Source organism: Otolemur garnettii, unplaced genomic scaffold (genome assembly GCF_000181295.1).
Source record: "Otolemur garnettii isolate 467f Iridium unplaced genomic scaffold, OtoGar3 scaffold00067, whole genome shotgun sequence".
Lineage (NCBI taxonomy): Eukaryota > Metazoa > Chordata > Mammalia > Primates > Galagidae > Otolemur > Otolemur garnettii.
This window is the reverse complement of record NW_003852462.1, coordinates 3540179-3567624: the sequence shown is the minus strand read 5'-3', so window position 1 is coordinate 3567624 and position 27446 is coordinate 3540179. Positions and strand designations below refer to the sequence as shown.

The 27446-nt window shown below is 55.1% G+C and overlaps 1 protein-coding gene across 1 annotated transcript in view; it reads left to right on the top strand.

The window, feature by feature from the left end:
* The window catches only part of NPHP4 (nephrocystin 4), an 86428-nt gene extending 59810 nt beyond the window's left edge, over nt 1-26618 (top strand). The window contains exons 13-29 of the mRNA XM_012807295.2: nt 44-192; nt 350-541; nt 924-1111; nt 7308-7468; nt 9041-9221; nt 13681-13806; nt 16517-16725; nt 19850-20076; nt 20246-20432; nt 21181-21264; nt 22121-22277; nt 22855-22940; nt 23530-23615; nt 24382-24553; nt 25107-25286; nt 25542-25685; nt 26162-26618. Of these exons, the coding sequence (XP_012662749.2) occupies nt 44-192; nt 350-541; nt 924-1111; nt 7308-7468; nt 9041-9221; nt 13681-13806; nt 16517-16725; nt 19850-20076; nt 20246-20432; nt 21181-21264; nt 22121-22277; nt 22855-22940; nt 23530-23615; nt 24382-24553; nt 25107-25286; nt 25542-25685; nt 26162-26302 (2670 nt within the window). The 3' untranslated portion in view covers nt 26303-26618. The remainder of the gene's footprint in view (nt 1-43; nt 193-349; nt 542-923; nt 1112-7307; nt 7469-9040; nt 9222-13680; nt 13807-16516; nt 16726-19849; nt 20077-20245; nt 20433-21180; nt 21265-22120; nt 22278-22854; nt 22941-23529; nt 23616-24381; nt 24554-25106; nt 25287-25541; nt 25686-26161) is intronic.
* Nucleotides 26619-27446: the final 828 nt, after the last annotated feature.

Below are 27446 nucleotides of genomic sequence, written 5' to 3'. Positions count from 1 at the left end.
ATCCCCCTTGGCCTCACCTGGAGGCCCTCATTTTGTGCGGCAGGAATTTCCCTTGGAGGGCGGGGTGTCTCACCTGGAAGCCGACCTGAGCCAGCCTTCTGTGGTCCTGGAAACATCCGTGGCTGAGCAGTTACAGGAGCTGCCTTTCACACCTCTGCACGCCCCTATTGTCGTGGGCGCCCAGACCCGGAGGTGAGGTGTGGGGCTGGGAGGGGCCGCCCAGGCACGTGCTGTGCGTATAGGGCTATGTGGCCCCCGACAGCAGACTTTCCACAGAGAGGTGCCCTGGCAGGCCCCGCCGTCTCTGCCACCTGCTCCCGGGGGTGGCTCAGGGGCCTCTCTCTTCCAGTTTGGGGAGTCAGCTCTCAAGAGCCTCCATGGCGCTCCTGCAGTCTTCTGGCTTCCCTGAGATTCTGGATGCCAGCAAGCAACCTGTGGAAGCCGTGAGCCCTGCAGATCCCGTGACCTTTAACCCTCAAAAGGAGGAATCAGACTGTCTGCAAAGCAACGAAATAGTGCTCCAGTTTCTTGCCTTTAGCAGGTAAATTCTCGAGTATTCTGTCTGTGCTACTTTGTCTGGCTGTCACATTTTCTGGGTTGAAGAGAATCTTTCCATGTGGTCCTGCCCTGGCATTTCTCTGTCTCAGGCCTTACTAGATTGAGGGGTGCCATCTGCTTTTGTTTTATTCTGGCTAGGGCCCACCCAAAGCCATTCTCGATGCTGTGGAGCCATCTTCTGTGGTCCTTAATTAAAATGTGGACAGTGTGTAGCCCAGTTCGTAGGTATTAATGTTACTTAAGCCACAGCAAAGGTGTTCACAGGGGTGACTGCAAGGTCTGGACTGTCCCCCACATGAGCATGTTGGAAACCCCACGTTCCTGTTGTGAGGACTTGATTAATTCAGAGCTGTTGTTGGATTCAGAGTGGCCCAGGACCCCCGAGGAACGGCATGGCCAAAGACTGTGTATTTCACCTTCCAGTTCTATCGCTTCCCACCCGTGACAACACCACGGCTGCAGCTGGTCAAGCTGGGCGAGCCTCGGGACACCGGCTCTGGCTCCCTGTCCCATATCCTCGTCCCCATCGACAAAGATGGCTCCTTTGACACTGGTGAGTCCTCACACATATGGCCAGGGGACACCCTGTGCTGAGCATGTGCGTGAATGATGAATTTTATTGTTGAAAGGTTGGAAACATCCACAGGATTTGAGAGACTGGTATGAGGAACTGAAGCTCCAAGCATGCCGTCCAAATCCTGGTTTCCTCCCAGAAACCTAGACCTTTGTAGGGTCATCTGTAGACATTTTCTCTGTATGTCTAGAAAACTAAGGATCCTTTAATGATAAACATAAACTGAGTAATATTAGCCTAGCTAGAAACTGATAATTCTTAATGTCATCAAATATCTAGCCAATGTTAAAAGTTTTCCAGTAACTTCATAAATTTTTTTTTAACAGTTTGTTCAAAAATAAGGCCTGTACGTGGTAATGGGGCAGTGGAGTTTTAGGTCTCTGAGTCCCTCTCTATAGCTGCTGCCCATCCCGAGTCTCTCTGTTTTCTTTTTAATTTGTTTGAAGAAGCCTTGTTGGCCTGCAGAGCTTCTGTCCAGTGGTCTGGACTTTGGTTTGAACGCTGGATACTGTTGAAAGTGTTTCTCCAGCTTCCCTTTTCCTGCATTTGGGATTTGGCCCTAGCTATGTGGCCAGGTGCCTGTCTTTTTGGTTTTGGCAAGAATTTTTCTGTGGCTGCGAGGTGATGCCACCTGCTGGCTGCACCACAAGGTCTGGTGGCTTCTTAGTGACGGCCGTTGCTTTAGGGATCTACTGTTTCATTCAAGGTGGCACAATGGTGATAGGACGCCTTCCTTTGTCAGCCGGATGCCTCCACAACCAGAACCCCCCTCGTCAGCCGCCTTGAGGCTCAGCCCATCTAGGAAAGGCAGAAAATGCTGATTCACCCCCTCGCTCTGCTGATTCCCAGATTACTGACGGTTTCCTCGTGTCCTGAGTTCATGGCTGGGGATCAGTGACCTCTTTTCTCCTCGTCTCATTGTAGACTAATGGATTTAAACTACACCGTATAGAAACATACTTGACATGTTTTTATTTTTATTGATGGTCAGTTTTTTTATCTTAGCTCGTGAGGGACTGAGCTGCGGTCTGAGCCCCCACTGCCCCTTGAGGTGGAAAGTGAAGGGGGGGGGGAGGAAATTTATATTAAAATACTGACCCCAAATGAAAATGTTAATAGTTCCACATTAGTATGAGACAAAGGGACAAAAGACAAATCAGTGCCATTAAATAACAACCACGAAAGTAATTCGCTTGGAAAACAAATGATTCTGAATCAGTGAACTAACATCCATGGCCTCTAAATATAAAGGAAAACTTGGTGGACTTATAAGGAGATATCGATAAACCCACAATCATGGGAGATGATCAATTTCTGCAAATTGATAGATCAAGCAGAAACAAATTAATGAGGCTATTTCTAAATGAAATTGAAGAAGGTGATCTCTCAGTTGTATACCAAGTTTAGAGGATATGCATTGTTTTCAACTAGGTGTTCATATGTGTATTTTAAGCTCACCAGGCAGGTATCACCCTATGCCAAGAGCATCACATCAAATCTAATTTTATGGAATCCTCTGGCCATAATGCCACCAGGTCAGAAATCAGTCACTTTCTTCCCCAGAAACACTCCACACTGCTGTTTTTCTGGAATTGTGAAATATTCTTCCGAGTATTCCATGAGTCAGTGAAGAAATCAAAATGGAAATGACTGTTTAAAAACTGAATGACAAAATAATTTTGGCTATCAAAACTTAGGAGATCCAAGTAAACTAGCAATTCAGGAAAACTTACAATTTTTAATGCCCATGTGGGGCAAGAAGAAAGTGTCCCTTAAGACAACATTTTAATTGTTCAACTGAAGAAGTTTGGCAACAAGGCCGGGTGTGGTGGCTCAGGAGTTCAAGGCAACCAGAGCGAGAGCGAGAGCTTGTCTCTACCAAAAATAGAGAAATTGGCTGGGTGCGATGTGTGCACTGCTAGTCCCAGCTACTCGGGAGGCCGAGGCAGGAGGATTGCTTGAGCCCAAGAGTTTGAGGTTTCTGTGAGCTGGGCTTATGCCATAGCACCGTACCCAGCATGACAAGAGTGAGACTGTCTCAAAAACAAAATCCCCATTACCAATAGCAAAAAAGCATTGTGGGAGGAAGAACAGCATAAATCCAAAAAGGGAGGAAGGAGGGAAACGTAACCTGAGTGTCAGTGTTTAGAAGACAAAGTCTGGACAGGACGAGCTGAGCTGCTGGGTGTGAGGGCAGCAGGTACGACAGGGGGCTGTGTCTTCCCTGAGGTTGGATTCAGTGGAGCGGGTCGGGTAGTGTAGAGCAAAATCCCTTTTCTTTATAGTGTCTTTCTTTACAATGACATGGTTGTGGGAACGGAGTTAGTGCCAGAGGGAGCTATGCCTGTGGGCTCCCACCCCTGAAGCGGTGGACTTTGATGCACAGGTGGGTGGGACAGTGGCAGGCTTGTGCGCTAGAGTGAGCTCTTGCCCCTGAGTGCCGGGAAGCATGTCTTGGACTCTTGCACCCTCTCCTGCGGGCAGATCTGAGAAGAGCGTGAGCCTCTCTTGCCCTGAAAGGCTGGTGCCTGGGCAGGGAGAGGTGAAGAGGCCCTGGGTCTGGAGGCAGAGGGCTGGGGCCGGACGCACTCTGCGACGTTTCCTCAACTTACTGGCCCTAACTATTAAGTTTATAGCCAAGCAGAGGTGTGGCCCTTGTCCCTGGGGGAGGAGGCAGCCTGCTGCCTTCCTGGGGTCCCTTCTTCTCAGAGAAGCACCTTTCCTTCGTCCACCCTGGGGAGCCTTTGGGGGACGTTTGGCTTCTGTCCCCAGAGTGAGCGTGAGTCCTTGTGAAAACTTATGCCCTGTTCTGCCTCCCATTCCAGGCTCTATCCTGCCTTTCTGTCCAGTGAAGCTCATCAGAGGGTCCGCAGGGAGGTGAAACGATAGCGTTGAGGGCATCAGGACAAAGGGCCAACCATTTAGACGAGCTCCTGCCTTGAATCCAAACCCCTTTCCGTGATAAATTTCCCAGAGAGAAATTAAAGTCCCCAAATTAAATTTCCTTGCAAGTTGAAGTTCAAAGAAATAAAACTCCAAAATAAAATTTTCTTGTCATTTTGGATTAAAATTCAAGGTCTAGAATACTTGAGTTAGAGTCAGAAAAAATACAAAAGTTCATTTCAATTTATTACATGGCTGGATCTCTGCCTGGGCAGACCAGGCTTCCTTCCCAGCCTGGGGTCCTCCTCCTCCTTGGGCGGGCAGGGTTCCTTGGGGCTCTCGACGTGACCCTGGTCAGCACCGAGTCTGTCTTGGGCCTCACCTGAAAGATATGTTTTATTATTTTTGAAATATAGCACACACAGAGTAAAGCACACCCATCTCGAATGTGTGGTCCTATGATGTAAAAAATATTAATGGATTTTACTTTGTTAGAGTAGTTTTAGGTTTGCAGAGAAATTGAGTAGATAGTGGAGGGCGTTCCTATAGATCTGTATGTGTCCCCTGTTACTAAAATTTTGATTGGTGTGGCATATTGGTCACAGCTGATGAACCAGTAGGGATACAGTATCATTAACTAAATCTCATAGTTTAAGGTAAGGTTCACTCTGTGGCCAAGTGCGGTGACTCACACCTGTAATCCCAGCACTTTAGGAGGGTGGATCCCTTGAGCTCAGGAGTTTGAGACCAGCCCTAAGCAAGAGCAAGACTTCATCTCTATTAAAAATAGAAAAATTAGCTGAGCGTTGTAATGGGCACCTGTAGTCCCGGCTCGAGCCTGCGGCATGAGGATCACTTGAACCCAGGAGTTTGAGGTTGTCTACCCAGGGTGACCAAGTGAGACTCTGTCTCCAAAAGGTTCGCTCTTGGGTCTATATGGTTGTGACTTTGGGAAATGCATAATGTCACGTATCCACCCTGACAGGGTTGTTGCTACAGAGCCAGCTCGCTGCTCTGCCTGTCCATTCCCTCCCCCGCTGCCCCTGAGAACACTGAGCATGTGCAGAATGGCTTCCTGCCCTCAGCAATGGGCGTTTACGTTTCCCCCTGCCGGTCTGTATCTTGATGGCTCTTTTTCTTTATTGCTGAATACTACTCAGCTGAATGGATGTGCCACCCTTTATCTCTTCACTTATTGAGGGGCATCTTGATTCCAGTTTTGGCAATTTTAAATAAAGCCATTATGAACTTCTGTGTGCAGGATGGTCATAAATTTTCACCCTGGTGGGGTAAATTACCGAGGGGTGTGATTCCTGGATCTTACGGTAACGGTGCGTTGAGTTTCGGGAGAGTCTAACAGGGTGGTGCTGTTTGCATCCCTGCGGTGGTGACAGCGAGCTCCTCCCTCTGCGCACCCCACCCAGCCCCGGGTGGCCAGTGTTGGGATCTGCGGGTGGTGTCTCCGTGGGCTGTGTGCTGTCCTCTAAGGGCCGTGATGCTGCACACCTTGTCACGTGGGCCCGTCACCATCTCTGTCTTCTTTCACGAGGTGTCTGTTCGGACAGACACTTGAACGGGTTTTTTTAGTATTTTGGATGCGAGTTCTGTACCAGAGGTGGGCTTTGCTTGCCTCCCTCCAGCCTGGGGCTGGTCCGTGCCCTCCCCTCAGCACGGTGTTTGGCAGGCAGGAGTTTTCAACTGTAGTGCAGACCAGCTCATCTGTTACTTCTCTCCTGGACTGTCCCTGGCAATGTATCTAAAAAGTCATCACTAAACCTGAGGTCACCTAGATTTTGTTCTGATACTGGAACACGGTACCCCCTGCAGGGCTGGCATGGTGGGGCACAGTCATTGTTTGTTGAGGAATTGACTTGGTGGTGGTGTGGGAGACCTGGCATTGTGGGATGTAGCCGTTATGATGCTGACTGGGAGGGGAGCTCTCGGGGTGCCCCAAAAGCTTTGGCTGGGTCTGTGGTGTACAAGAAGCTGAGGTGGAGTGCGGAGAGGCCCAGGCTGTCATTGGCAGTCAGCCTGCAGGAGTCTGGCTGGTGTGGGGATGGCCCCTGCCGCTGCCTCCCTGACAGGCCACATTGGGCACCCAGGGCCTTTGTTCCAGGGCCCTCTGTTCCTCCGAGAAGTGCCGTGGAGCGCCTGTCTGTGCAGGGTGGGTCCTGAGCCCTTACTCCCTGCCGGAGTCCTCAGAGCTAGCTGTGGGGCCAGGCCCAGAGGTTGTTCTGGTCCCTTCTGGGATGCCACACTGGGGACTTGCCCATCATTGTGTGACGTTTCTTGCCAGCTCCTCTTTGGTCTTTGCTCTGATTCCTCACCTGCCTTCCCGCCCTGTGACGGGCCCCTCGCAGCCCCCGTTGTGGCCTGCATCTCAGGCTGTGCCCTTGTCCCCACCCACTGCACTCGCCCCTTTCACTGAAAGCCCTGTCCCTTGGCCTCAAGGAAAGCAGATGGGACGTCAGTCTGTGGTCATCCCGTGGGTGGCTGGAGCTGGGTGGGTGGGGGGCACCTGTGGGCAAACCCCACACAAACCGCAGCCTGGTCTGGGCTAGAGCTGGAGGTGCCGAGGGACACTTGCTCCCTCCCCACTGGGCCTCCACAACACTCTTCCCACTATGGATAGAAAGGGGGAGAATAATGTTTAGAATATGTTTCCCAGCACTGCTGTTCCCTACACGTTAATGATGATTTCAAAGGCATTTTCATCAATTTAGAATTCATAATAAAGCCACTTCAGGAAGGTGACGGCGGGGTGGTGGGCCAGTTCCTGTCTCCTAGTCAGCCCGGTGGCCAGGGGCAGGCCCCAGGGAGAGGAGCCTGTGGGATCCAGGGCCGGCTGAGGGGCGACCCTGGCCCCCTGTGCAGTGTGCGCTGAGCCATCTCAGCTGGAGCCCTGCCTCCGTGTGTGAGCACCTCAGAGTTACAGCAGCTGCAGGCTGCATTTTCCCTGAGACCCGTGTGCCTAGAATAATAAACTCCCAGGGCCTCGCTGGGGCATTGTCCCCTCATCCATCACAGACTGTTTTGCTAGGACTTGCCAAGAGCCATAAATCTTATTTTGGGAGGAGTTTATAATATATATGGGAAAGAAATGTAGTCTTCTGAATATGACTCTTGGTTTTGTTAATTTGGATATTTTATGATGATTTTGATTAATATGTTTCTTAACTGTGGCTGTGACAGAAGCAGAAATTAGTAATCATGAGCAGGGCAGAAATCTCTTCCACGTGTAAAGATGACAAATGCCTCCGCTTACTCTCGGCTCCTGCGGGGCCTCCTGCAGGCTCCCCCGGCCTCCAGCTGAGGTACATGGTAGACGCCGCCTTCCTGAAGCCCGGCGAGCGGCACTGGTTCCTCCGCTACCTGGCCGCGCAGACGCTGCAGATGGATGTCTGGGATGGGGACTCCTTGCTTCTCCTTGGGTCTGCCGCTGTCCAGATGAAGGTAGGGCTGTCCTGCGGGACAGGCGTGCGGTTAGGACGCCATGGCACCCTTGAGGCCAGCCACCGTCCCGAGGTCTGTCTGCCCGGTAGTGGCCGTCCCTCTCCAGTGCTGGACTCAAAGCAGTGGCGCCTTCTCTGCTTGCTGAAAGGATAAGATTTTTCACCGAGTCTGAATTCTATAATGCCAGGTGTTTGCTCAGTGAACTTTTAGGATCCAAACTCAGTAATCAAACCCTGGTAATGTTGCCTTCTGATCCTTTGAACATGGTGATGTGATTTCCCGAGGGCAGCTGCCAGGTGCCAGGAGGGCCTTTCAATCAGAGGTGGCCTTCAGGGTGGTATGAATGACGGCACGAGAGCCTGGGAGTTGTGCTTTTCCAATGGTTTTTTTTAGAGACAGAGTCTCACTTTGTCGCCCTCGGTAGAGTGCCGTGGCGTCACAGCTCATAGCAACCTCCAGCTCTTGGCTTAGGTGATTCTCTTGCCTGAGCCTCCCAAGTAGCTGGGACTACAGGCACCTGCTGCAATGCCCGGCTATTTTTTGTTGCAGTTTGGTGGGGCCGGGTTTGAACCTGCCACCCTTGGTATATGAGGCCGGTGCCCTACTCACTGAGCCACAGGCATCCTCCCTGCTGGAGGAGAAGTGTGGGGACTCCCAAAGCCAGGACCTCAGTTGGCCCTGCGCCCTTGCTGTGTGGAGAGGCTCTAGCTCAGAGACACATGTGTTTTGTTTCCCCAAGGCCACGCAGTGAGGAAGTGTCTGTGCTTCCAGCATCACCCCAGGTGTTCCCCATAGTGTTTGGGTTTGGACAGAGCACTAAGGGATTCACCCTGATGGGCAGGAAGGTCCTACGGGCCCTGTCCCTTCACCATGATGGGCAGTAAGGTCCTACGGGCCCTGTCCCTTCACCGTGATGGGCAGGAAGGTCCTACGGGCCCTGTCCCTTCACCGTGATGGGCAGGAAGGTCCTATGGGCCCTGTCCCTTCACCGTGATGGGCAGGAAGGTCCTACGGGCCCTGTCCCAGATGTGGCTTTCTGCTCCTGCTGCCCTGCCCAGCCATGGCCCAGCACAGAGACCCTCAGGGCCTGGCTTCAGTCTAGCATCCAGCTTGCCCTGTATGTCCCCGGACCTCTCTGGACCCATGGGCCACCCGGAAGCCTTTGTCCCTGGCTCTGGGGGTCTCTGTGCCTGGGGCCCTGCCTGCCTCCCTAGCGCTCTCTGTCCACAGGCCCCTCTCCTGGAGGGTTCCCGCCCTGGAGCGTGAGCCTGGCTTGTGTTGTTCTGTCGTCCTCCTTCCCCGTCGTGCTGCTGCCCAGTGGAGGCTCCGCCTGGCTGGCTGCCAGGCCCCTTTGCTTATCCCCCGGGCCTGGTGGTTTATTCATTGGGTAACTTGGGTTGTACTTCTAAGAATCGCAAAAAGACCCCGATGATGAGGACTCCTGCCTGTAGGAGTGGTCTGGCTCGTCTGTCCACTCTGATGTGGCCTTCCTCAGTGGGCTGGGGAGCGGCTTCCACCCGTGGGGCCGCCTGGAAGTGGGCCCAGCCCTGAGTGTGTCTTTCTCCTCCACAGCATCTCCTCCGCCAGGGGCGGCCAGCCGTGCAGGTCTCGCAGGAGCTCGAGGTTGTGATGACCGAGTATGAGTGGGACAACGCGGCGGTGAGTGGAGACGTGACCGGGTTTGGCAGCGTCAAGCCCATCGGTGTCCGCTCGGTGGTGAAGGGCCAGCTGTACCTGACCTTGGCCAATGTGGGTAAGAGTCCCGCGGCCGTGTCTGTCTCTGCATGTTTCTCTAGTCACCTCTCATCTCCCCACTACAGGGAGGCTCCCTCAGGGCAATGGCTGCATCATGGGTGCCGTGTTGTGGGTGCCACATGCTCTGGGGGTCAGCAGGTCCTATTAGCTCTGCTGCTAAACGCCTGGCCCGGCCACGAGTCTGTCTGGGGGCCAGCTGTTCAGTCCTCCTTTCTGATGAGATTCGAGGTCAGGAGTCACCAGGCTCGCCTGTGTTCCGTTTTGTTTTTTGAGGCTGTCCCCGGGGCATCTTGGTGACATTCCTCAAAAAGAGTGATGAGGCTCCAGGAGGGGTTTTCACTCTGCGCAGCAGCCCACAGAACTGTTTCTCCATGGAAGGGAGAAAAGAGGAGTGTTCCTGAGCTCTCCTGCCGCTCAGGGGAGGATGGAGAATGGGTTTCCTTTTGGCCCAGCATCATGACCTTGTGTCAGAGGCGTCCCCAGGGCTGCTCATCAGAGTGACAGAGCTGAGTCCCTGTCCCCAGCCCACATGCTGCACCAGTGATGGGTAGGATGTGTGAACCGGGTGGCCAGGGGAGTCATGCTGGGACATTCCAGAGGCTTCCACAGAGGGCTCTGACAGGATGAGGCCGCTGAGGGCCTGGTAGGCAGGGACACTGTGGGACCCCGAGTGCTAGTCGTAACCCCCCTGCCTCTTCCTGGAGGGTACATTGGAAGGCTCTGGATTTTTCTGGGCAGAATTGAAAATACATTAAAACTAAGCTGCTTGAGACTTCTGGGGCTGTGTCTATGGGGATGGGGCTCAAAAGCTCTGTCATTTTATGAGGGAATTTTCCATTCCTCAAAACCCAGCCTGATTTTAAGTCCTGGAGCCTCATGGGCCACATCCCTCCGTGGTGGCAGCACAGGGGCTGGCCGTGCTGTGCGGCGGCAGAGGAGGGAGCGGACACACAGCTCATTAAGTCTGGTTGGAGGTTTCTGGCTGCTTGTTTACAAATGTAAAATCCGAGGCAGCCTGGAAAACAGACAATATGGAAACAGCAGAACTCAATTAGGTTCTGGAGAAATAGATGAGCCACATGTGAGAAGCAGACATTATTCAGAGGCCCCTACGACGGAGGGACCCACGACGGAGGGAGTTGCAGGAAGCCTTCTGCCTCGGAGACTGTGTTGGTTGTTTTTATATTTAATTCACCAGCCCACAATTGTGCAGTGACTCCAGGTTTTAAAATCTTATCTTCAGAAGAAAGATTGGCTCCATTATATGTTATCTCAAATTGTCATTTTCATACTTTGCCTGCAAGAGGGAGATAAGCTTGCAGGAGAGGGCGTCGTGGAGGCAGCCGGGGACTGGGCGCCCGCGGGAGAAGGAGAGGTCTGAACAAAGGCGGATGCACAGCCCTCTGCCACCAGTGCAGCAGGCCGGGGGCTCTGCTGTAAGGTTTGCATTTTTTAGGGAAAAACATGTTATGATTTTTATTTCTTCATAAAGCTGGTTACTCTGAGGAGCTGCAGGCATCTGTCTGTGAGCAGCTGGGGTGATGGCTGTAGAAGCCTGCAGGGTGACAGAGCGTGGTGGAACCTGTGCCACAGACAGGGCCACCGGTGGCCACCAGCTCCACCCAGGCCTCCTTGCTCTTGTAATGGGGAGAGGACCCCTCCATGCTTGGTGGCTTCTCCTGCCAGATCAGCCTCCTCTGTGCTGTCTTGCAGGAGCTTCTGCTAGAAAGTGATAGTGAGGCCGCATTGTTTTCTCTTATCGCAATGATCATGGTTGTGAAATAGGACGGGGGTTCAGCCAGAGCCGGTTGTCACCTGTGTTCCGCAGCATCCTGGAGGGGCCTCCCTGGGAGAGGCAGTGTCAGGGCAGACGGCCTCACAAGTCAGTCATCTGTGTTCTCGGGACAGACGTCAGCCAACCACACACTTCAAAGAGAAGCAGGTGGTGACGGGCTTTGACTGATGACTGGATGTGCGTCACTTAGGGGTGGCATGCCATGCCCCAGGTGCCTCAGGAGCCCTGCGTGTCTAGAGGGAATTTCTGCCCCTGCAGCAAATGTGCTGGTCCCAGTGTAACCTCTTTTCTGAAGGGGAAGAAAATGTGCCCCAGGCAGACTGTGCACAATGTCTGTACTGCCCGACCCTTCTCACCTGAGCATGAAGAAGTAAGGCATAAACCAGCTCCACCACTCTCGTGTGTCCTAAGAGAAAGTGGACTGAAGCCCAGCAGTGTCCCTTGTCCAGAAGGTGACATGCAGAATCCTGGAGGTCCCACTTACTACAGCTGTCATCTTTAGCCCCCCTACTGAGAGCCTGAGCTCAAAGGATGATGGCTGCCTGCCCTCTCGTGCTGTCTGGGCCACCCTGACCTGGCAGCAGCTTCTGTGGGCCCTGTGCTGTCAGTGTGGCGAGTATCACCTTACATAAGGCCAACGCACATTTAGTCCCACGTGGGACAAAGGCCATCTCATCTGTGACTCAGGGAACCTCTATCAGCTGAAGGTGGTTGAGAAAGCTACAGAAGATTCCAGGCTTCCCCGAGGTGTGGGAGAGCATTGGCTGGAATGAAATTTCCCTGCAAAGAGATACCTGGACAAGCGCATTACTGGCCTTTCCGGTTGCTACTAGGGGTGAAGGGAGGTGGCCCTTCTCAGGACATCTGTGGGAATTCCTTTTGGACACCAACTTTTTCTTTGCTGGCTGAACCTGGCCTCCAGGCAGACTTCCCAGCATGTCAAGTGGGTGGCTGACCCCATGTTAGAGCACTCTGTGAACTTGAAGTTGGCTGTGGGGACTGCTCTGAGCAGCGGAATTCCACATCTGTGCTTGTGCAGAGGCCTGGAGGAGACAATGAGCATGCCGGCGCCTCGGCACAGTTGTGTCTGAGCTTCGGATTTGAAAAGGCCTGTGATGGAGACAGCAGCCTGAGCAGGTGGCTGAGGGCAGCTGGCCTGGACAAGGTGGGAGAGGCCAGTCCAGCAGGGGCTGGCATCTGTGACAATCCCTAAGAGGACCACAGGAACTTAATTATGAGGGTGTAGGTCTTCACTGCTGTGGCGTGGGCTTTGAGCCCACCTGCTAGGTGAGCTCCTCTGGAGATTGGTCTCTGTCTGTCTGCAGTCTCTAAGTCTCCCTTTCTCCACCCCTAGATTGGGGTCTTGCCCCCCACCGTCTTTGGGTGGGATGGTCATCTCTTGAATCGATGCCTTGGGCATCACCAGCTACAGTTCTATATCCAGTTTGCAGCTCCTTTCCGAGATCCAGGCTGCCATCTCCTCGGTGCACAGGGTACCCTCACTTAGAGCAGCTCAGGGCCTGCTGAGTATCTCCGAAGGAGGAGCGCTCCTTTCTGACCTGTTCAGACCTATTCTAGAGAGAGACGTGCCTGGTGGGCAGCAGGTGGTGAGAACTCCAGCTTTGTTGCCAGGAGAACCGGGCTGGACAGGGGTTGTGGCTCACCCCTGTGGCACCTGGTGTGCCTTGCACCCAGCACGGAGCTTGCCCTTAAAAACAGCAGCTCCTGGCAGGCGAGAGGGGAAGGAACGCAGAGCAGTAGGTGGCTCTGCAGGGGCTGGACGAGGGGCCAGCCAGGTGGGAGAGGCCCCCTGCCGACCCTAGGGCTGAGGGAAGGTCGGAGTCAGGGGTCACAGAGAGGTGGAACGCCCAGGGGAGGGGCTTCCACTTCTAACACTCCCAGGAAGGTTGCAGGGTGCCCCAGGCCTGCAGGGGCACCACTGTCTCATTGGCATTGGGGAAATGAGGAGCACTGGCCTTCTGTGTGTGACTTGGGTAGCACATTGGAGACTTCATTAGCCGTGCTCTGCCTCCCCCCTGAGAGTTGAGGCAGGGATTCGGGTCCTGACTTTGCAGGAGATCCTGCCCTGGGTGAGCACTGCACCCTGGACGCTCCCATTTGCAGGCTCTGCTCGTGGCCACGTGTCTCCCCGTGGACGTGTGAAGCCTGGGGCCTTGTGCTGCTCTCCAGAAGCTTCTCTTAGGGAAGCAGGTTCTGGTTTGTGGAGGATCTTCCGCCCTGAGTTGTAGGTGCGGTCCCACGTTTGCACGCATGAGTGTACACAGGGCTTTCTGTGAACAGGGCAGCCTTCAGAAGGCCAGGTGAGTTGTGAACGCACGCTCCTTGCGATTGGCAGCTCCGGAAGTGAGGCCTGTGTGGAGGTGACCTTGAGGGCCGTGTGCTTGCTTCATCATGAGAAATCAGAGGCCACTGTGAGGGCAAGAGAATAAAAAACCACAAGATGAAAGAGTTCAGGGAAAAATAACCTCCCACCTTTCCTCTCTTACCTGCAGGAAAATTCAGACCAGAGAGAGGCGGGTGTGTGGGGACGTTGGCACGTTGGAGGGTGTGGTGGGCTCCTTACATGGTGACCTGTCTGTTTCATCAGACTCTGACTTGATGACTTGGTTAGTACCTCATGCCAGGGGTGTTTTTCATTTAGGTCACTTGTGTGAACAGAAAGTGAGAAATTCTGGCTCCTTGCCACCATCCAGATCACGTGTCATCTCAAATGACGGGACCAGCCGCTTCCCCGGAGGCAGCCTCCTCACCAGTGGAATCTCAAGACGTGAGTCGAGACTCTTGGCCCCACGTGCGGGTGGGTTGTGAGTGGGAGGTGGTCTTGGGGGAGGAGGAGCGAGGTGGAAAGGTGTGTGCATGTCTGGGTGTGTCGGTGGGCCTGTGTGTGGAGGGCCAGCTGTGGTGCTCCGTCAGGTCTGGGGAGTGCACCCACTTAGAGCAGCTCAGACACCTGCCAAGCTCCCTTCTCATCCTTAGCCCAGAACCATCTAGAGAGAGACATGTCTGTCAGGAAGCTGGAAGACCCCACCTTTGTCCCCAGGAGACACGCGCTCCCGGGGACCCATAGGCCTCACCAATCCACCACCTAGTGGATCTAGTGCCCTCTAGGCTGGGCTCTGCAGGCCAGCTGTGCTGTTCCACAGAGTAGTGGTGATCCTGCGAGTGGCATCTGTGCCTGGTTAGCTGCTGATCTGCAAGGGAAGAGCAGAGCAGCAAAGGTCAGGACGAGCATGGACTTTTTTTTTTAACAATGAACTTGAAATTTTTCATGGTACTAATAGGAGAAACAAGCCAATTCTGGAGCTTGGGAAGAAAGACCTGGGTTTAGTGAAAGTATCTTTCACAGCAGGGAACTCTGAAGTTGTTTCCACCCCTTACAATTTAAGACCTCATAGACCTAATATAAGAGACCTGCCAGGTGGGCAGTGGTCTTTCAGCTGCTTCCCCAGGTCTTGCAGATGGTCCCGTGTGGACTCAGAACTGCTGTGGGCTTTCCTGTGTTGGTGGATCCTGACTGTGATGGCCCAGAACAGGTTCTCTAGGAGAGGTCCAGAGCCGTGGCCTGTTAAAGCTGGTGGCAGGGATGAGGTGGGAGGGCTTTTGGGTTCCATTTTGCAAGGCCTCCAGGATCCCACAAATGTCCTGGAACTCTAGGCCGTACTTTGTGCATTCTAGGAGAGGCCTGCGATGCTTGAGGGGTCTGTTGTCCAGGATCCGTGATACAAGCAAGGCAAGAATCTACTCCAGGCTGGATTTCTCATTTTAATATTGAAGAAACTGAGGCCAAGAGAGGTCAGGGGACTTGGCCAGATGTGATTGAGCATGTGGACTGGCTTTGAGTTGGATTCCCTGTTTGGAGTCAGTGCATCCTTGTTCCCAGCTGGAGGCAGGTGGAAGGCACGTGGAGGGCACATGGAGGGCAGCTACAGAGCGGGAGGCCCCCGCACTCTGGGAACAGGGGCTGGTCGGTCATGGAACCTTGGCCTTGGGACCCAGCAGCTCAAGGCTCAACCTTCAGCCCTGGAGATGGAACCAGTAAGGGTTTAATGAGATGATCAAGAACTCCTGAGGTCAGTTCCCTCAGTCCCTGTGATCAGAACCACGGCAGGAGGTGTCACTGGAAAGCCCAGGTCTCACCCAGAGGGTGAAGTTCTGGAGTTAGGAAGTTGCACCAAATTTTAACAAGGTTCTTGGTGCTTCCTTCCTCTCCCCAAGTGTGGTCCCCCATGGTCACTCTAAACTTCATTTCCGGTATTGTTGGAACCAAGAGCAACATTTATTGGGGTGATGAGTTTGAACACCCAGCTCACTGCAACCCCCTGGCCTGCCCATGTGGGGCTGTGGCCGCAGGCAGCTCAGACCTGATTCCAGGCTGGGTCTCCTGCATGCCTGTGCCCCAGAGACAATGTGAAGTGTTCTTTGGGGGAGCCATTGAAGGCCAACTTGTGGCATAGGAAAAGCAATTAAGTGGCTTTAAGATGGAATGTTGGTGAGGAACCTGGAAATAGCACTTGTTCACTTGAGATGAGGAAGAGGTGGGCAAGAGGGGGAGACCAACCCCTGGACCTCAGCATGGGGTGCCTCCCTAGGGGCCACCGGCGCCTGTGGACAGCAGATTGGGAGCTCAGGCTGGCATTAGTTTCACAAGAGCCAGGAAGAAACCCTGGCCCTCCATCGAGTGCCCCAGACCTGCCCTGCCTGTGCCAGCTTTAGCGACTATCCAGGAACCTGTGTCAGTGGTGATGGGGCCTCGTCACAGAGCACAGTGCCCACTGGTAGCCTGTCCAGGGGTGGCTACTCTTACGCCTGCAGTGTTGGGCTCTTTTTGTCTTCTCTTTGCTGAACGGCTTTCACTGTGTGTCCAGGGTTTGAGTAGAGCCTTCCCCAAAGTGGACAGGCTGCCCCAAAGCCAGGCAGTGCAGGGTGCCTGGGCACAGGGTTGAGACAGGAGCCTGGGCCAGGCCTGCTCTCAGCTCCTCCTGCCCCTGACAAGCTGCAGGCCTCTGTCTGGCCCATGGTGCAGTCCCCGAGGGCCCCTGACTCCTGGTCCTGTTCCAGGGTGTGATGCCCCTGCACAGGGTGAGTTTGAGGACCTACTATGACAAGGCGTCTGAGGGCTCAGGATGGTACCCATGCAGGGGCTGCCTGTGAGCGAGGCTGGCGGTCCTTGGGGTGTCAGTGGGCCCTTTAAAGTCCTCCAGTGTGAACTCTTTCCCCTAGGAAATTGCCCAATGGCAACTTTGTCTCTAAGCACCAGAGTCAGAATTCCTCTTCCTTTAGAGGCTGGTGAAAGGAGGGATGCCTTAGAGACCAGGTCGTAAAGTGGTCGTCTTTAGCTACATCTCAGAGCCTCACAGGTTGGAACAGACACACTCTTTGAGCCCTCCCTGGATAAGGAGGTTCTGGGAGGCCAGGCCTGGCCGCCCGTGGAGGGACATGCTGCACGGCCACCCTGATGCTTTCTCTGACCCTTTCAGGTGGGAAAAACGTGGTCCAAGCGCAGAAGCTGGCTGATGTGGACAGTGAGCTGGCGGCCATGCTGCTGACCCACAGCCGGGGGAGCAAGGGGCCCCCGGGCGCTGGCCGCGAGCTGGACGCCGTCCGCAGGCGCAAGCTGGAGCGGATGCGGTCAGTGAGGCTGCAGGAGGCCAGCGGAGAACGCGGCTGGCACCAGGCGAGCACACTGGTGAGGCCTGCCGTCCACACCCCCCTCCCTGATGGGCTCGCTCAGCTGCCTCCAGTGGTTGCAGAATGTTAAGAGAATTGGACTTTTCCAGCCACCAGGCGAGATTTTCAAGTCAGAATTATCTAGAGAGCTTTTAATCAGAGACGATTCTTGGTTTTCACCCCTGGAGCTCCTTGGCTTGGGAGGGGCCCTCAGAGCCTGGGTCTTTAAGGAAGTTCTGCAGGTGATTCTGAGTCCCCCAGGTTTGGGGATGCAAGCTCTGAAAGGTTTATGTATCTGGGGTTGTCAGTGTAATCTTTCTGACTAGAAACGTTCCCTTTTTTGGCAATTTAGATAGTTAAAATCTAAATAGACCCTTCAGTATTTGCAACTAGGAAATGGGAGGAGAGAATTGCTGTAACCCAGGGGTTTATAGGAGACACGGGTCGTGGGGGCCTCGAGAAAGATGTTCTGAGGTTCCCTTACATGAGGCAGCCCGGTGTGAACAGAAGGCCACTCGGCTAAATCTGCATCCAAGGTCCAGAGCACTGGCTGGCCCACAGTGACTCCTGCAGTTGCAGTACCATGTGTGACTGCTGGCCTGTGGGGAGACACCCTCTCTGTGGCCTTCAAAGGGTTGGCAGGTTCATCTCTTTGAACGGGTTGCAAGTGACAGCCTGATGTGCGCTGGCCTGCAGGGTCTCCAGGGCTCACTCGACGAGTGAGCAGATGTCCTGACACGTGGAGCCTTGGTATCTGCACTGCCCCTGGGGGTGCCCGCACAGGGCTGCATGTGGCCACCAGGGACTGGTTCTCCACTCCAGCCCTCTGTGTCCTGGCTCCGCTCTCAGGCCTCTGTGGTGACCTCCCATCAGCTCCAGGGAGCAAAGTGGGGCTCCAGTCCTGAGCCTCGTGTCTGCATCTCACGCCACAGAGAGCTTCACTTTCCAGGGATTTCAACATGTGGCTCATGGGCCTCCCCACTCTCCCTGGGCAGTGGGTTCATCCCTGAACTAGCGTCAGGGATGGATTCTGGAACAGGGGCCTTGTGAACCCCCTCACCCTTCCCTGCATGTAATGGAAGAGTGTGGCCAGTGGGGACTAAAATGTCACCTATCTTTTACTGATGACTGCTGATAAAGCTAATAGTAGAGGCTGGGCCTGATACTGAGCTTGGTCTGCAGACACGCTTGCTGGGCGTGGGCAGTGCAGGCTGCTGAGGACAGGACCTTCGTTACTGAACCTGCAGCCTGTAGCCATGCTTGGTGCTGCCCTCCAGGGCCTGAGCAGGGGCCATGTGAGCACTTGGTGCTGCCCCCCAGGCAGGTAGATCCCACAGAAGAGGAGAGGGAGGGTGGGGCTGTGCCTGTCTGGCTCCTGCCTAGAACTTTCTAACCAGCCGTCACTCTGCCTTCTCCGGGGTGCTGGCTCAGTGTCCTCTGTGGGATGGAAGGAGGCAGGAGTGGACAAGAAGGTGCCCCCTCGTAGACCCTAGGTTCGCGCCATTTCTCCCCACCACTTTGATCATTGAATTCACAGGGAACCAAGGTGTGGCCATTATGGGGTCCCACCTAGAACTACCAGTCTAATAGGCCAGCTCCTCTCCCATCTTCAAGTGTCCACAGCCCTAAAACCTACTATTGTGTCATCCTGGGATCACTTCGCTGGTGGGCAGAACAGATCCTGTCCCCTCAGCTAGGCCATGAGCAGAGCAATATGCACTTGAACCCCAAGGTTGAGAAGCCGCCTGTTGCATTCTGACCCACGGCTGGCCCATTGTCCAGCACAGCCTGTCGGAGGTTCTGCTGTGTTGAAAAGCTCTAATGGTCACAGGCTGGTGGAGGGAGGCCTCCATGTCAGCATGGCTATCTGCCATTTCCAAATTCCAGGGGGCGGGGAGAGGCTCAGCACCAACGCCCTGCAAAGGAAAGGCCCAGGTTGTGGGCAGTGGAAAGGTGACATTCGGAGTCATTTACAGCAGAGCCCACACTCTTGTCCTTACCTTCAGAGTTACAGTCTAGGGCTGAGTGTTGTGGCTCATGTCTGTAATTCCAGCACTTGGGAGGCTGAGGTGGGTGGATTGCCTGACACATGGGTTCTAGACCAGCCTGAGCCAGAGTGAGACCTTGTCTCTAAAAATAGCCGAGCACTGTGGCGGGCACTTGTAGTCCCAGCTCCTCAGGAGGCTGAGGCAAGAGAATTGCTTGAGCCCAAGAGTTTGAGGTTGCTGTGAGCTATGATGCCACAGCACTCTACTGAGGGCAACAAAGTAAGACTCTCATCTCAAAAAAAAAAAAAAATAGAGTTACAGTCTGAAAGCATGCAGGCCACCCGCCCATCCTGCTGACATCTCAGCCTCCTGAGACTGCAGCTTCCCCGTACCAGGTCAGGGCATGTTCTCGGAGCAGCTGTAGCCCAGCTGACTCTGCCTGGACGAGGCCTCAAATCGTGCAAGGCAGGCGCGATGGGCCTCCCATTTAATGTAAGGCCCATGGGAAAAACAAGCCAGTCTCCATGCTTGGCACATCTGTGCTGGCTGAGCCCACTGGGTCGCTGGGCACCAGAGGTGGTCGCCAAGCCACACCGAGGCAGCGTGTGGGTGGTTCACACTCCATGCTGGGATGTCCACGCCCTGACCCCAGCATGAGGTCAGTCAGGGAACTGAGACTCAGCAGGCCAGGAACATGTCCCCTCCCATGGGCTCTGGTGGCAGACAGGCTCCTGGTACCATGCTGGGGCCCTGGCCAGGTGAGCCCTGTCTGCAGGCTTAGTTTGGGGGCTGGTCTCTTTTGTTTGAAGCCACTGATGCCTGTTTCCCACTGTGCCTGGTACCAACCCTGCAGCTGTGAAGAGCCTCTTGGGAGCACTTGGGTCAGGCAGACCAAACCCCCAGTCCGCGGCCACCTGCAGGCAGAGGGTAGCTGGATGCTGCATCCCTCTCCACAGGGAGGGCACAGGCAGTGGATCTCTGTCTACCACCAACCAAACCCACCCTGATCACATGGTCAAGGATCAGGGCAGTTCTGGTGATTTTTCCAGAGGAAATTTGGTACTCGGTGGGGGTCCGTAGCAGGGGCCAGCACATCGAGTCCCTGATGAGGATGGTGTGCTCAGGACCGTGTCCACCCTGTGGCCCATCTTGCAGGCTCAGCATAGTGTCCGTGCCCAGCACCTGCGGGACCTGCAGGTCATCGCTGCCTATCGGGAGCGTGCCAAGGCCGACAGCATCACCAGTGCTCTGAGCCTGGCCATCACCACGCAGCACACGCTCTACGCCTCGCTGGGTACCGCCGAGTTCTTTGAATTTGCCCTCAGGAACCCCCACAACACGCAGCACACAGTGACGGTAGAGATTGACAACCCTGAGCTCAGGTGGGTCCCAGTAGCTGTCCTGTCACAGTCCCAGTGCAGATCTAAGCCCGGCACAGCTGGCTGCCTCTGAGCTGGCCAGTCTGCCCCAGAGCTCTGCCACTGCACCTCCTGCTCCTCTGGGGGCCGCCTCCTCCCGGGGCCCTTCCTGGAAGACTTCCCCCCTCCCCAGCGTCGTCGTGGACAGTCGAGAGTGGAGGCACCTGAAGGATGCTGCTGGCCTGCACACGCCGGTGGAGGAGGACATGTTCCACGTGCGCAGCGGCATGGCTCCCCAGCTCTTCCTGCGCCCCCGGGAGACCGCCCACATCCCCTTCAAGTTCCAGAGCTTCTCCATGGGGCTACCGGCCTCAGCACAGGTACGGCTGAACACATGGCCAGGTGCCATTCAGCTAAATGACCATGGGGACTACGGATCCTTTTGGGCTTTTGGCAGTGTCTCCCGCCCCCCCCCCCGCCCCAGGGGCTGGGTCATCCTTCGGGCCTCTCTGCTTGTTGATCATCAGGTCCGTGGCCCCCCACACTGTGCTCGGCCCCACAGCTGCCTCCTGCCTGGAGGCTGTCCACAGTCCCGACTGTCCTCTCCTTGTCCTCTTTACTAACTCCATCAAAGCCTTCCTTACTCCTCAGTGGAGCTAATGGCTCAGAATCTTTTGGTGTTTCCTACCCTGAGGCTGCTGCTGCTGCCCCTTCTCATAGCAGCCCAGGGGGTGGGTGTCGGGGAGGTGTGAGCTGTCCTGTGTCTGAGACTGGGCAGGGGCGCAGGTGTTTCAGCTCCTGACTGACCTTCTGAGCCAGCTCTCTGATGTTCCTCACCTGAGGTGGGCCTGAGGGATTCCTGGAGTCACATGGGTTTCCACACTGGCTTTGGGGACAGACCAGTTGGGGGACCTCAGGCAGAGCTCGGTTCCAATCTGGGACCTGCCACTCCCTAGCTGATGACAGCTTCAACTTCCTCTTTGGTTGATGAGCTGGCTGGTGACAGTCACTGCTCAGAGGGTTGGCATGAGAGTGAATAAGGCCGTGAGCAGGGGCTCCCGTAGGCACGGGTGCTGGTCAGCCGAGAACGCCACCTCCTGACCTGAGCGTGCTGACTGGTCCTCACAGGCCTCTGCCGAGCTGAGCTCTGAGAAGGGCACAGATGCCGCACCACCATGGAAGTCCAGTGCACTGCCCACGAAGTGTGCCAAGGTGAGGGTGCAGAAGGGGACAGACCGGTCACGGGAACTGTGGGGATTTCCCACGGTCTGCCGATGCAAGCCAAGTGTGCCCACGCTGGGTGAGCTGAGTGTGACCTCAGTTTGCTCTCAGCCTCACCCCACTCTGCCCTCGCGTGTGCACCTGTGCACGTGTGTCTCTGGGCACATACGTGTGCACATGCATGCACGCGTGTGTGTGTCTAATGAAATAAGGATTGCCCATTGTATTAGATGTCCAAATTAGTGCATTTTTAGACAAATACTTTTTTTAATAAATAGCTTTTTTAAAAATAGGGAAATTGTTGTCTTTTGGTGGAGGCATGGCCTCTTTTCACCATGTGGGCCCAAAGAGGTCATGCTCATGTGCTTGACCGTGAACATGGCCACCCCAGTACCACCCTGAGGACCTGGTGGAGTTAATCTCAGGAGAGCCTTCTGGAATGATTTCTGTACGTGCACATCCAGGGTGTGAGAGTGGGACTATGGTCGAAGCAGGTTATGATGTTGGGATGTAGGACTGTCACCAGCATGAGGTTTTGATGTTGGGGTGGAGGACTGTCTCCAGCATGCAGGGAGGGGGTCTTACTGAGAGAAGCAGCAGGAGCCTGCCTGTGTGTGGACCTGGCACTGGGCGCTGGCCTCGGCCCTGCTCAGGAGCCCCCTCGAGGGGCACCTGCTGCTGCAGACTCTGCTCCTGCCTCTCTGACGGTGCCTGAGCTTCCCTTCTCGTTTGAGGGGTGGGTAGGTCCTTGTGATAGTGGAAATCCCCCTGCTGTCTAGGAGGGACATGGAGCTGCCCACCCTCCTCCTGCTGGCTGTGACGCCCAGCAGGGTCTGCTCTGTCGCAGGTCCTGTTCCGAGTGAGCGGCGGCAAGCCCATCGCTGTGCTCTGCCTGACCGTGGAGCCCCAGCCCCACGTGGTGGACCAGACCTTTCGCTTCTATCACCCAGAGCTCACGTTCCTGAAGAAGGCCATCCGCCTGCCTCCCTGGCACACGCTTCCAGGCAGGTCCCCTACTGACCCTGGGGCTGGCATTTTGCAGGTCCACTATTTGGAAACGGCGTCTCCCCAGGCTTGGCAGATGGCATCATGTAACTCTGCCCTGGGCTTTGCAACTTGGAGTGGCAGCCTTCCTGCTTCCTCCAAGGTGACAGGTGCACAGTGGGTGGTTGCTTCGACTGTTCTAGAAAGCACGGCTCCTGCGGTCCAGATGTGTCCCTATGAGGTGTGCCTGGGGCACACTCCCCTCCTCAGTGGCCACTGAGCTTGCCAGCGGGTGCCCTTTAGAGCAGAGTGAGGGCGTTGGTCTCCACAGCACTTCCTGGAGGTTCCCTCTGGTGGTTCCCTGAAGACGGGACCAGGAGACGTGCCGTGTCAGGGTAGAGGGCCAGAGTCCTTGTAGGAGTACGCAGCACACTGGTGCCACCCTGAGTAGAGTGGCGGCGGCCGTTTGCCCCGCAGGTGTTTGCTAAGCACTTGTGACAGGCCCAGCCTGTCCTAGATGACGTGACACGCAGGGCTGTGTGCACCGCAGGCCCAGGCTGTGGTGAAGCCTTTTTCCTGACATTTTCGCTGTTCCAGGTGCGCGGGCAGGAATGCCTGGTGAGCAGCCCCCAGTGCACGTGCGATGTAGTGACCCAAACGTCATTTGTGAGACCCAGAACGTGGTAGGTTGTGTTGTGGTCCCAGCTCAGGCAGATCCTCTGGCAAGTCCCCTCCCCCCAGCCTGGCATCCTCCTGCCCCAGCTGCTCTCTTGGGAGACCCTTCATTTGGGGTTTTTGATTAAGTGGTTTCTTTCCAAGGTGCTAATGGTCTATTGTGACAGACTAGTGAGAACTTTATGAATGTGTTTTTATTTTTTCTACTGGAAGATCAGTTCCTTGATCATCTGAATTTAAATTTAAAAAAGGCATGAAGCAAAGTGAATAAAGTGAGTGGTAATTAAGGCACTTATTAATTACCATTGTGTAAAGGATAAGGCAATAATTGTATTATGACTAGTTAGAAAACTGGATAAAATCTCCTGTAGAATGTAATTATCGAGATCCATATAAAATCAAGAAGCTAATGATTTCCCCCTCTGCAGTGAACAGAACAGTGAATTCCGACTAGCAGAGAAAATTAATAAATTCGTTGGGGTAGGGGTTGGCTCCCACCTGCTGTGGTCAGGCTTGGATTTGGGGGCCAGGCTGAGGTCAGGCAGAGCCAAGGAGGAGGGCGCCGTGTGCCCTGATGTGCCCACGTCTGTTTGGCAGGGCCCCGAGGAACCGCGAGATGTGTTTCTGAAGGTGGCTAGTGGTCCCAGCCCGGAGGTCAAAGACTTCTTTGTTTTCATCTATTCGTAAGTGTGCAAGCCCCAGGCCCCAGGGGCTGAGGGGTGCTAGTGTGGGAGCTGGGGGTTTGAGGTCCTTCCTATACTCACAAGTAGTTGCTCCTCGGGCCTTTGTCTGAGGCGGGATTCCCCGGGCTTCTCAGGCATGCAGCCCCCCGGGCAGCCGTCCATCCTGTGCCTACCAGGGGAGGAAATAGCAGTGCTGGACATGGCCCACAGCCTCCTGGCATTGTTTTCTTGCTGGATCTTCAAGCTGAACCGAGGGGGTCAGGCTGTGTCCCTCCTGAGGAACTGGGACGTGGCTGGCCACTGTCCTTTATGTCTGAGCACTGGGATGAGATTGCCCCCACCCCTCACCCATTAGAACAAGCATGTTCCTTTACTGTGTCCTCTGAAGCTGTATCTCCCGGGCCTCTGAGAATCCTCACAACAGGGTAGGGTGTGACCTGACCACGTGTTTGGGGATGGGGCTCGTCCAGGACACACATTTGGCCAAAGCTCAAGTTTCCGTTCACCCAGAACTTAGTTCCTGAGCACCCTTGGGCGAGGCGGTGTCCCAGGTGCAGGTCACATGTGAGCCACAGCCCAGCCTGAGGGGCTTCTGGTTTAGGTGGGAAGGTGGGAGGCCAGGACGAGGGTAGCTGGGCCTGGTGCTGTGCCCTGGGACCTCTCCCTCCAAGGCTGGTCCCGTGAGGCCTCCAGCAGCCCTTGTCCTGCTCTCTCGGGTTGGCGCTGCTGTCAAGGGTGCGTGCAGATGGCTCCTGTCCTGCCATAGGGACCGCTGGCTGGTGGCGCCTGTGCAGACATGGCAGGTCTATCTACACTCACTGCAACGCGTGGACATCTCCTGTGTCACCGGCCAGCTGACCCGTCTGTCTCTTGTCCTTCGGGGGATGCAGACGGTGAGGAAAGTGAGAGCTTTCACCTCACACCCCCAGGAGCTGAAGGTACGGCCTTTCTGGGGCTGCTCTGGGCCTTCCCTTTACCCCAGCTGGAGATGGGACAGCAGGCCCTGGCCCATGGCTCAGAGGTTGCCCCCAGTGGCAACTTTCACTGCCCCTCCAGTGACTTACAGATGCCTTTTCACTGAAGGCTTTATTAAAATCGCCTTTTATTAGACTTGTCATTGGGAGCGAGTGACATATAAATAAGCCCAAAGGCCGATTTTTAGAATTACTGCAGGGTAAATGATAACGGGAACTGTGGAATTAGTGAAGCCACTGTGCGCACCTGGAAGGTGAGGGCAGCTCTGGTCAGGGCCAGCTGGCCCATGTCTTAAACTGGAGCTGGTTTCCCTTCTCCCTCTGCTGAGGTGGCCCTGGGGGAGCAGTGGCTGTGCAGGGGGATGAGGCAGCCCTGACTTTGGGGCTCCAGATTTGGGCTGGCCCTGAGCGAGCCTGTGGCCTTGGGTTCTCATCAACTGGCTGCAGGTGCTCGGGGAGCTCCTTGTTTGCCACCTATGAATGGCTCTGCCCTGACCGGCCACTCTTGTTCTTGAAGACGGACCCCAAAGGGGTCTTTGTGCTGGCACCTCGTGGGCTGCAGGACCTGCACGTCAGCGTGAGGCCCCTCAGGGCGGGCAGCCGCTTCGTCCACCTCAACCTGGTCGATGTGGACTGCCACCAGCTGGTGTGCTCGTGGCTCGTGTGCCTCTCCTGCCGCCAGCCGCTCATTTCCAAGGTCTGTACGTGTGGCAAGTGCAGGCCGAGGGGATGGGGGTCACCAAGGTACCGCGTTGGGTGGCCTGAGCTGTGTGCCTCAGGCCACTTACTCTAGGGTTCTGTGTAGGGTGGGGGTGGGCAGTGCTTACATTGCACTCTCTATTCCCAGCCCCTTGGAGGTCCCCTGGGCCCCGGGCTACCCACAGTGCAGAGTAGGCCAGTGGCTGTTCCTGCAAGACTGGCCACAGCATCTCCCTGTCCCTTCCCGCCACAGGCCTTTGAGATCACGTTGTTTGTGGGTGAAAAGAAAGGCACCAACAAGCTCATCACCTACACCAACCCCTACCCCTCCCGGAGGACGTACCACCTGCATAGCGACCGCCCCGACCTGCTGCGGTTCCGGGAGGAGTCCTTCCAGGTATGGCCGCGGCCCAGGTGCTGGCGCAACAGCGCCTTGGTGGACGGGTACTGTGGGCAGGGTGGTCAGCGCTGCCTTAGGAGAGAATCCCTTGGGTCAGGAACAGTCTTCAGAAAATCCTGGGACGGTGACAAGTGCCTTCCTATGCTTGGGTGACCTGATGTTTCCTCATTTGCCAGAGATTTAGTGATGCTTTTCCTGAGAGTGGGGAAGAGCAGTGGCCCAGGGCTTCTCACCGTGACACTGGAAAAGTTAGATAAGACAGTGAGCATGCCTCGGGGATCAGACACATGGCACCCTGCTTCTGGGCACTGGGGCCTTGGCAGGCCACAAGTGCATCCCCAGGGCTTGCAGTCCTTGGTCAGCTCATGTGACCCACTGTCCTGCTGGACATGTGCCTGGCTGTGTGGAGAGGTGGCCGCACAAGGGTGCAGAGAGGCCCGGGTGGGTGTTGGGATTTTGACACTTATTTTCAGGTCGGAGGAGGAGAGACCTACACGATCGGCCTGCGGTTTGCCCCTGGCCAGAGCGTGGGGGAGGAGGAGATTCTCATTTACATCAATGACCATGAGGACAAGAACGAGGAGACATTCTGTGTGAAGGTCGTCTACCAGTGAGGGGGGGTGCTGCCTCTGCCCACGTGCCTGCACTAGCTCTGTGGCCTGTCCTCCCACGGCTTCAGTGGACCTCCCAGATGACCTGTGAACTTGGCTGAGGGAGCAGAGCTCCCATCCCTGTGAAACGCCTCTGTCCAGTTGAGTTACTGACACCCACCGAGGCCAGTGTGTGCCTGACTCTGGTGGTGGTGCTGGCTCAGACGCAGCCTTTCCCATGGCACACACGAGGCCTGGGTCATCTCCTTCTGTAACTTTGTTTTGATTCGCTTTTAGCAAAATGTGTTTTATGAATTATCCCAAATGATAAAATTATGTTTTTCTTACTGGATTTTATATAAACACGTGTATTATTTGCTATGCAGTGTTTCATGCTGGTATTATTTCACATCTGTTTTTTAAGTTATCGAGCAAAATACACTAAACTTTTTCACGGTTTCTCTTTTGACAGTTTCCTTGGACCTTCTGTCTGTAGCATAAGCCTGGTTTTCACTTGAGGAAAGTGTGGCTGGGGGCCAGCCAGGTGGCCGTGTCCAGCACTTTCATGGAACGTCCATCAGGCCTCCCTGGGGGTGGGGAGGTGGGAACAGAGACCACTGTTGGCTTCCAGAGTGGCAGGAATTGAGTGGTAGGTGCCCAGGGGCTGCAGACCTTGCTCCTCTGAGTGGAGGGTGTGCAGTGTCTGGTGTGACCTCGGAAAGCACATGTCCACTGGTACTTGGGGGTGAGGTCTCCTCCTCACAGGAAAGGTCAGCCGTGGCTCTCGGTCCTCCACGTAGGCTCCACCCATGATGCAGTCTCACTTTCAGAAAGAAATTCTGCGTGAACGTCAGAGAGATCCTGAAGGTCAGGGCTGCGGCTTTTTCTTGCATCCTTGCCAGGCGGAGTGTGACAGCTGGGTGGCGGGCACTGGGCAGTGTCTCTGTGTCCAGGTGCTGCTCTCCACTTCCCTGGAGGCCTCCAGTTCTCTGATGGCCTCATAGAAATGGCTGGTGCGTGTTTTTTCTTTGGAGGGAGTTGGATGTTTTAATGGGCAGTCCCCACTGTAAGAGAAGTCCTATTCAAGTAAAGGGCTGTAAGACGCCCAGTCCCTGTGCAAGAGGCTCCTGATAGTCCAGAGGAGCCAAGTGCCAATCCATCAAGCCCT